The sequence below is a fragment of the Sinocyclocheilus anshuiensis genome, unplaced genomic scaffold (genome assembly GCF_001515605.1).
Source record: "Sinocyclocheilus anshuiensis isolate Anshui unplaced genomic scaffold, SAMN03320099.WGS_v1.1 scaffold2140, whole genome shotgun sequence".
In the NCBI taxonomy this organism is placed as follows: Eukaryota; Metazoa; Chordata; class Actinopteri; order Cypriniformes; family Cyprinidae; genus Sinocyclocheilus; species Sinocyclocheilus anshuiensis.
This window is the reverse complement of record NW_015546175.1, coordinates 118,589-128,872: the sequence shown is the minus strand read 5'-3', so window position 1 is coordinate 128,872 and position 10,284 is coordinate 118,589. Positions and strand designations below refer to the sequence as shown.

Below are 10,284 nucleotides of genomic sequence, written 5' to 3'. Positions count from 1 at the left end.
TGGTGCATTTCTCGAATCATCCTTACAGTTTTTCTCAATTGCTTTGGCACATTTTTCGAAACAATCTTAACATTCTCTAAACTGTGAGTGCAAATGTCACAACTGTTTGCTGGAACTTCAGAACTTGAATTGGTGGGTTTTTGTTAAATGTGAGCCAAAATCATCACAATTAAAAGAACCAAAGACTTAAACTACTTCAGTCTGTGTGCGTTGAATTTATTTAATACACAAGTTTCACAATTTGAGTTGAATTACTGAAATAAATGAACTTTTCCATGACATTCTAATTTATTGAGATGCACCTGTATTGTATACAACATACACTTTACAACATATTGTGACAGAATAGTTTTTTATTTAATTTTCTCAGCCATCTTTTGTGACTTTGTGTCAGGTGTTATGCACCCTAAATAAAATGAACGGATACGATCTATATTGTCTGCTCCATTAAAGACATAAAGGAACTGTCTATATTGACATTTGTCATCGTTCTCACATGAACAGGGCTGTCCACAGACGACCATGTCTCCTCCTCGGCTCACTGGAGCCCTGCGCTCCTTTTCTACTGTCAGCAAACAGGAGGATTTAACACAAGACATTTATGATCTAAAGGTAAGACAACATGAATTCATCTGGAGCTTTGTTAAATGATTTGTTTAATATTTTGTCATATTTTAGTTTTGTTAGTTTAACTTATTTTTGCATTTTAGTTTTAATGGTTTGTTGGAATTTGGTGCATGCGTTAATATAGAAGTCAACTGATGTCATCACATGCTTGTGTAATTGGTTGTTTTTATAAAAGATAGTTCACCCAAAAAATTAAAGTTCGGTCATCATTTACTCACCCCAACTTGTTCCAAACCTGTATCACAAAACAAGATATATTGAAGAATTTGTGTAACCAAACAGTTGTACTGTGGAAGTCAGTAGGGTTCATCTGCTGTTTGGTTATCTTCTTTTATGTTCTTGAGGGTGAGTAAATTATTTTTCATTCCTTTAATGGCTTATATAATGCGTGCGTATGCATGCACACATGCACATACATAAATGAATTCTTAATTTGTAAATTAGTGTGAATAATACTTTCATTGTTGAATGTTTTGGATGCATGTAACCATAGAATATATGCATAGAATATGCAGTCTTTATTACATATTAAATAGGGAAATTCAGTGCCAAAAATAGTTTTGCATTGCATTAATTTCTGTGTCAATCAAACCTGTTGTAGGTATGGCAGTATAATTTTACAAACTCGTAGTGCTCTTATTTTAAACTTTTTAAGTGCTGGGAAGCCTTGATAGTTTATAATAACTCATGACCTTCAATTATAGGTTTTGGGAATTTAAACCAATTATTTAATGGTGTTTGCTAAGACAGGCAGCACAATTACTATTGCTCATACTTAGGGATATTTGGGGTTTGAGATTTGAACAAAGCCCTAACCCTAAGTGTTAAATTTGAGCATGCTGTGTTTGTGCTACAGTTGAAAAGTAGTTCAGGTGTCGGTAAGAATTCTGAGTTTAAGCTTGAGTTTAAGTCTCTTATGCTCTCCAGGTCTTCGTTTAATGGATCAAATACGGGAAAAATACAGTAATAATATGAAATATTTTTACAAGTTAAAATAGCTGCTTTCTGTTTGAATATATTTTAAAATGTCATTTATTCACGTGATTGTAGAGCTAAATTGTCAGCATCATTACTCCAGTCTTCAGTGTCACATGGTCCTTCAGAAATCATTCTAATGTGCTGATTTGGTGCACAAGTAACATTTTTCATTATCATCAAAACAGCTAAAAACAGTTGTGCTGCTTAATATTTTTGTGGAAACCCTGATATATTTTTACTTTGAATTGAAAGTTCAAAAGAACAGTAATGTATTCTTGCTGAATAAAAGTGAGGGTGTATTCACACCAGGAAAGTCCGCTAGTTCACTTGCTTTGGTCCGGACCAAATACAGTGTTGATTTTTTTTGTTTGGTGCGGTACGCTTTCACACTGCCCTTTTTGAAAGTGAACCAGAAATTGTAAACAAAACTACACGTGTGCTAAGGTCATCCATTCATTGGACAGAAATTCTCAAGCAGGGAAAACAGGAAGTGCAAAAACAGGCTAATCATGTAGATCTTTCGTAGTGCAATTTTTATTCTTTTACTGATTTGGTGTTATCAGATACTAACGCAATATGAAGAAACTTATGAGCATCATATGAGACAATGTCATACGATGTTGTAATTACTACTTGGCGAAAATAAAATCTATAGATATAAAATACTTAAAGCATATCGCAATGTTAGTTTAAACATTTAACCTATATAAATGTGCGCTATTAGGTGCATATCCAATCGTTTGTGCGGAGAGTGGAAGCTGAAGCGCGCTTCAGGACATCAGTGGAAACAAATGAAATACGCCGTCATTTTTGCTCATAAAGATAAGAATAATACATCGTTTGGAACTGTAAAGGGTTTATTTTTATTTGTGTGCATTCACAATATCAACAAAACGTTGCGCTTTTGTAAAATAAAGAAAAAAAACAGGATGCGCTTGCCGCCTCGGTCTTGAGCAGGAGCGCTTCACAAAAATGAACCGAAAATCAGCGAATATTTTCCTTACAGACATGATGAATATATCTATAGAAAGCTTTAAATAACTACAAAACGAAATAATTCAAATCCAAAACAAAAACTCTTTCATTATGTAATCCAAGATGCATTTCTTTCTTAAGGCACGTCCAATGATGAGATGGCGAGTCAGGATCATCAATTTCATCTATGCGACACTGACTCAGAAAACACTATTTTATTAATAAATTATTCAAATATCTCCTTACTATTTTCCCCCAACATATACATGGTAACTTTTGTGGCAAGCTTTAGCCTATTTAGCACGCTCACGTCACGCCAACGGCGTTGGTGTGCGCCATGGTCTCGAAAACTCATCATTTGCATGCATTTTTAAGCATTGTGGTTTAAAAACAAGTGATTGAAATGCAAAAAACAGCACTACATGTGCAAGCTGTCTGTTTCTGAGCGTGATTGCTGCAATTGGGTCGGATCGAGGTCGGGTCATATTCACACCTTAAACGAACTGTACCAGAGTTCGTTAGGAAGCAGACCGAGACCACCTCTTCAGCTGGGTCTCGGTATGGTTGTTTGGTCCGCACCCGAGTACGATTGCTGTATTCACACCTGCCCAAAAGATCCGCAACAAGGGTGGAAACGAACTTGAGTTCGATTCAATTGAACCAAACAAGACAGGTGTGAATACACCCTGCGACTTTACATAGGTCCTGAAGCATATCTAGGGACCAGTAGGCCTCTATGAGGTTGTTTTTACATGTTAACATCAGTTTAAAATGGGACAGGTGTAAATGGGGTCCAAAATGGTTTGAGATTTGTTAGCTTTCTGACAAAAAACATTTACAATTCAGTTAATATAGCTACTTCACTAAAATAAAAGATAGTTCCTCTTGAAATAGTGAAATAGGTTACAAATTCACTTGAAATCCAATCATAAAATAGAGGTGTAACAGAAACAGCAGTGTCTCGGCTGACCAATCACAAATCTTAATTCCAGGTTTAAACAGGACCATTTTAGATTTTAAACTGGCTGAAAATCCTAAAAAAAAAAAGCATAATACTACCCTGACACTTACAACATCACTTTGCACAGGCAATCCTCAGAATATTTAAGAAATGTAGCTATTATGGCATTATCTGGACAAGCAATGTCTAAACTGTATTTATCAATCACCTGTAGTCATGTCCATGGCTTGGAACATAATCAGCAAAAGTTAGGAAATTTACCCAATGGATTAGCTGTGATATATGGATTAAAGTGGATTTAAGGCCACAGATATATCTGCAAAGTGCTGTTTTATGCTGATAATATCGGCCTACAGATTTATATCACTTTAATTAATAGCCAAAACAGCTTTTGTCTCTCTGTAATCTGATGTCCTCTGTCTGTACTTCATTTAATCATGTTTCTTTGACCTTGAGAGTATGATTCATAGTGTATTAAATGAGCTTTGACCGCTCTGTTTCTCTTTAATCTCTCTCTCTCGACTTTGCTTTTATTGGGATTTTGCGGAAGCAGAAAGCCACACCTCAGTTCAGCGTAAATTCTTTGCTCGTCTCTAAATTCAGATTTCTTTATCGCCACTGCTGCTGATTTTGGACAGAGAGCGCAGGGTGCAGGTTTTTCCAAGCGCTCACTCATAATGCTGAGTTTGAGAGGGCACTGAAGTGCTGATACAATGGCGTGGTGTTAATTTACTCACTGACCCGGTGACATGACCTATTGAGCAGACATCACAAACTGAGGCATTTATTCAAATAACCCTTTCACTGTACCATTCAGCTGTGTGCAGTGGAACTAGTTTCATTAATGTTTTAATGATTTCAGGTTTGCTAGTCTCACAGGAATGGGTGATTAAAATAATTATATCTCAGTATTTTTCATCATTTTTATTTTTCATGTGTATCTTGATATTTATATGGAATAATTTTTATCTCACAATTTTCTCAATTTCACAGTTCTGACTTTGTTCTTTAAATTGTGAGACGTAAACTCAGTCTACATCAAGAAATTCTGAGTTTATATCTCGCAATTCTGTTTTTTTTCTGCCACATAATAAAAAATGGAAAAGGTAATTGAGACTTTTTATCTCATAATTCTGACTTATTTTCTCAGAATTGCAAGGAAAAAGTCAGAATTGTGAGACAAAAAGTTGCAATTACATTTTATTTTAATTCCTGTGGCGGAAACAAGCTTTCATATATTTATGTATTTACGCTGAACATTTCTGAGTGAAACAGCTTATTGAACAAAAAAAAATTAAATAAATAATAATAATAATTTGAGAGAAACTGGATTTAATTAATTTTATTTTATTGGTTTGTAAAAAGTTGAATCTGAGGGGGCTTTCACACTAGCATTTTTGGTGAGCACCCGGGTTCATTTGACGTCAGAGTTCGCTTCGTTTGGATAATGTGAACGCTGTTTTCTGAACTCGTGTGTGCACCCGCACCCGCATGTGAATGCAATCGTACTAAATCACGGTGAACCACTATTAATGACATATGAATTGTTCAAACTGTGTATTTATGTGTTTACTCACTTGCTTTCCTGATAAGCGTGACTGACACGCTGCAGCAGAGAGAATTTATATTGAATTTCTGTGTGCAGAAATTGACTCCCGCATTCTTTTGAACCCTTTAAATTACAGTCTTGACAGATATATGTGCTGTTTTGTGTTAGAGCTTTGGAAATTAATCCAAATTTTCAAAATCCGAAGTACAAAGATGTAGAGAGCAAGCATCATTACCTAGTAACCAAAAAAACAACAAAAAGTGATGTCTAAATATGTTCAGACCACTCATTTGCGTAGCAACATCGTTGAGAGCTGTTTTAGATCGACTAATTGTAATACTGTATAAGATTTCCACTCAAACGGCATAAATCTAGGCTATGTGCTGCCGGTTTCAGAGCAAAATGCAAAACCAATATTTCATTCACTGACGCGCTATACTTACTTCAACCCACCAAAATAAAAGTGTGCTGATTTTAGGTTTGAAAACGATGAAGAAAAAAAAAAATATATATATATATATTTATTCCATGGTCTTTCTGAATACTGGATTCTGATTGGCTGGCGGGTATGCAGTAAAATCGTTTAATGCACAGGTAGTTCCAAGTCAGTTTAATCACCGTTCCATATTAATGCGCTGCTTTAATTGATGCACACTAACCAACACACATCACTCGCACACACACACACCGAGAGAGAGAGAGTGTGAGAGATCGCAGATTGCGCTGCACACACACATAAACTTGTTGTCAATGCTTCCCCGCGATTTTTATTAATAAAATAGCCAATAGCAACGATGGTAAAATGGCTGTTTCTGAAGTAATTGTTTGTAGAAAGAGATGCGCAGACGCCGCACGCAGGTACACACAACTGTCATCTCTCTCTCTCGATCGATAATTAATTGAAATACATGCTATAATTCATTCAAATAAATGTGATCTTACCGCACTATTTCATCTGTGTCTGATTTGAAGCCGGCAGAATGCTAGAGCTAACGTGCCGTAACTGACGAAAAAAACGTTTCGGTTCTTTGCCTCCACGTCGTACATTTAAAATCCTTTAATGCACGGCTAGCCGTTGATTATCCCCTACACACACACACACACACACACACACACACATATATCCACATCGTGCATTTAAAATCCTTTAATGCACGGCTAGCCGTTATCACACTTATTGAATTACAAAATAAATAAATGCAATAATACTATTATCACTATTAATAATTATTTTACTTTTATAGTTAATCTTAATGAGTCACATTATGTACAGTGTGAATACCAAACCAAATCTCCGGGTGCTCTCATGAGAACCAGACTGAAAAACATATATGTGTATAACCTGTGAATAATATTTCACAATATTACTGTTTTTGCTATACGTTTGATCAAGTAAATGCAGCCTTGGTGAGCATAAGAGACTTCTTTCAACAGAACAGAACAGAACCCAAAAGGGTAGTGTACATTATAATACATGGAACGTGCCATGTGGGCACTTCTGTGAATATTTTTGAGTAAAATGCAAACGCATCAAATGCAACTATTATTACATCTGTCTTGTTAACATACTTCCACGTAGGGCTGGACAATAATTCAATATCAATATGTATCGCGATATTATTTTTTTCAATAACGGTGATATGATTTTTAAACACATTTCCGATATTTCGATATACATTACCAGTTTCCCATACATTTATTTATTTGTGCCGTTTGACTTCGTTGAATAAACATGAGCACTGCACGTTTCAAAATCATAACACAGCGCGGGTGTTTTATATGAATGTATCTCTGAAGGGAACCGACTGTCTTCAGAAAAGTTTCGATGGCATTTTCATTTTATCTGATAAAGAAGCGTTCATGAGCGGAGCTGCTTTGATTACAGCATTTAAAACAGTTGAGTACATTTTTTTTTTTCAGGATTCTTTGATGAATAGAAAGATCCAAAGATCAGCATTTATCTGAAATAAAAAGCTTTTGTAACATTATACACTATTCCATTCAGTATAATTTTTTGGGAAAGAAATTATAGAAATTAATAATTTTATTCAGCAAGGATGCTTGAAATTGATAAAAAGTGATGATAAAGGCATTTATAATGTTACAAAAGATTTCTATTTCAGATAAATAGTGTTCATATCGATATCGGAATTATATCGTATCGACCGAAATTAAGAAAGATATCGTGATATAAATTTTGGCCATATCGTCCAGGCCTACTTCCACGTTGGAAGGCATTGCGAAACTAACCAAGTGATGCAGCCTTTAGGAAACTTAATGGCAAAGTAAAAACCTGTCTCAGTCATTGCACATATATCATGAATATTCAATATATTGTCCTGGTTGAATATCTTTTTTTTTGTTTTTAATAAACAGTGTTCATTGAAATGTCCTTTCTATTTGAATTTAAGCTTTGTTAAATGCAACTTTCTGCAGAGCAAGCGCCTGAAACGGCAGGAAATATTTGCCCAAGATGGCCTGACATGGCAGAAGATAGTTCAGTTCTTCACCCAACATCTGGAGAAGAAAGATCAGCCGGCGGCCACTCATGAGTTAAAGAATATTCTCCAAGCAGCCAAACAGATCGGTAGGTAATTCATATCTTCGGTGTGATTAAAAAACAGTCCAATCAAGAATTTACAGTATAGTGCACTTTACAAACTGTCACAAATGGGCTCTTTCAGTGCAGACAGCTTCATTGATTTTAATTGAAGTTAGTTTTGATGTGACAAACCAGATGCTTCTGGTGTAGATATAGTGTAACTGTAAGTTGTTTATGTTTGCCGAACACATCTTACTGTCACAAATGTGAGTATAATGATTATTAATGTTCATTAATCATATTTATAATGTAAAGCTGCTTTTTGCACTGTTGACAGACTAATAATTAATTTCAAATTATTCTATGAACATATGTCTGTATTTTTATTTTGACATTCTGGGTGGTGTGCTACTTGCAGTTATATTGCTCGCATTTAAAAATGCGTCAAGCAGTTATATTGCTTGCAAAAATGCTCACGTTTGCAGCGCACACTTAATATCAGTTAAGGTTAAATAAACTGTTGTCTTTTATGGATTATGGTTTGGTTACGAGTCTAAAGATTTCTCATGCATGCTCATCTAATCAGAAATTGGGGAACAAGTTAACTAACGACCAGAGACTAAACATAAAGGAAACCACTTGTGTCATCTCGCTTTCTACAATTGCCATAAGTGCAGTTGTAGAGAGAGGGAACAGTGAAGGCCCATGTTATGTGTCAGATGTGTTCAAGAGGTTGCATTTGCTTACAATTGCCACTGTTAGTACTGTACATAGCAGTGGGGGCAGCACTTCCCTCAGGGGAAATATATATACAGTATACCGTTTCACATTTACAATTCTGCTCTAAGTGTTTGCTGCATAAAAACATTTTCGCGTTGATCTGAACTAAAACAGCAGACAGGCTTATTGAAAATGCAAATTCATTCTCTGCCAGCAGGAGGCGGTTTTTGAAGCGGCTGAACTAGACGTTTCCCTGGTAATGCCTGCAATCAAAGCAGTGCGGCGCTCAAAAACGCTACTTTATCAGGCATCATAAGAAAGATGAAATGAAAATGACATTGAAGCTTTTCTGAAGACAGTCGGTTCCCTTCAAAGACACATTCATATAAAAACACCCACGCCACATTTTGATTTTGAAACGTGCAGTGCTCAAGTTTATTCAACGAAGTCAAATCCTTTTGGAAAATCTATTTGTGGTGGTTAGTTTTGATATTGTTGTGGGCCGCCACAAATAAGTCAATGTATGGGAAACATTACAGTGTATAGACCAATTTTGGAGTAGACGTCACAGTTACGTTACATGCAGCTGCGTGCACATTTTGGTGGCAGAAAAACACTGGGAACAAGTGGAGGGAAATGGGTAAAATCCATGGAATAAGAGAAAAAATGTAGTGTTGTGCCTTTGGATGTCAGAGATGGAATGAAAATAAATTTTATAGAATACTGTCGTCAAAGAAGCCATTTGAAGCTAAACGCAGACGTTTTAACAAACAGACTATGGTTGAAACATGCTATGATTACTCTACTTTTAAAGCATAATTTTGATTTAAACAATAGGTCTATATAATATTCACATATGCAGTTAATAGGGGACATATTGTATTAGCTCTGCATTTACAGCATGAAATAGCCTACTATTTAAACCTATAACATTTGCCTATTTTATCTCACAATTCTGACTTTTTTTCTCGCAAATGCAAGTTTTTATCTCCTAGTTCGGACTTTATAACTCAATTTAACTCAACAATTGCAATTTTGTCAATTCTGAGGGGGATAAAAGCCAGAAGTGTGGGATATAAACTCCGCCGAGGGGAAAATAGAGAATAACAAGTTTTTTTTTGTGAAATATAATCTCGGAATTACAAGGAAAAAAGTCAAAATTTTGAAATACAAACTCAAAATTACCTTTTTTATTCCTTTATTCCATGGCTTCCATAGACCGCTACTTTAAAACGGTCATTTTCTGCCACTAGATAGGCTCCGCCCACAAAAAAACATCACCACTGTTTGCAAACACCAAATTGGTCTATAGGCATCTAAAGATTTACATGCCCTCAGTTTCTATTTACTATATGTACACTGTAAAAAAATTCCGTAAAATTTACGGTAAAAAAACGGCAGCTGTGATTGCCGGAATTTTACCGTAAAAAATACGGTAGCAACGTTTTAGGTTTTACGGTTTTAACTTAAATTTACAGTTAAATACCGTAATTTCATTAACTGATATAATGTTAATATACCAACCTATTGAAGTACTGAAATCTGTTTTGTACCTTTGTAATACACTGATAACCACCAAATGCAGGTGGTGATGAGAAAGTCACATGATGAACCAAAGCCCGTCACAAGCAGCTTTTAAATAATAACATATATAGAAGGTGCACAGTGTCATTCACACGAACACTAAACACCATCATGGTAACACACATGAAACTGAAATCATGCAATAAACATTCATTTAACAACATTAGGTGTAACACACAACCCTAATATGCAAAACTGATAAGAAAAAACTAAGAAGAAACATAGTTATTTCAACAAAAAAACATCAAATTTGAAATGTAACGCAGGGAATTCTGGGAATGTCAATTTACGGTTATTCACTGTAAATTATACAGTCTTTTCCACTTCCAAAAACGGTATACTACCGTA

General features: G+C 35.3%; 1 protein-coding gene across 1 annotated transcript in view; it reads left to right on the top strand.

Moving 5' to 3' along the window:
- Window positions 1-509: 509 nt before the first annotated feature.
- The window catches only part of LOC107701380 (activating signal cointegrator 1 complex subunit 3-like), a gene marked incomplete at its 3' end in the record, with an annotated part of 110,965 nt that continues 101,190 nt past the window's right edge, over window positions 510-10,284 (top strand). The window contains exons 1-2 of the mRNA XM_016503376.1: window positions 510-612; window positions 7,527-7,681. Coding sequence (XP_016358862.1) covers window positions 523-612; window positions 7,527-7,681 — 245 coding nt within the window. The remainder of the gene's footprint in view (window positions 613-7,526; window positions 7,682-10,284) is intronic.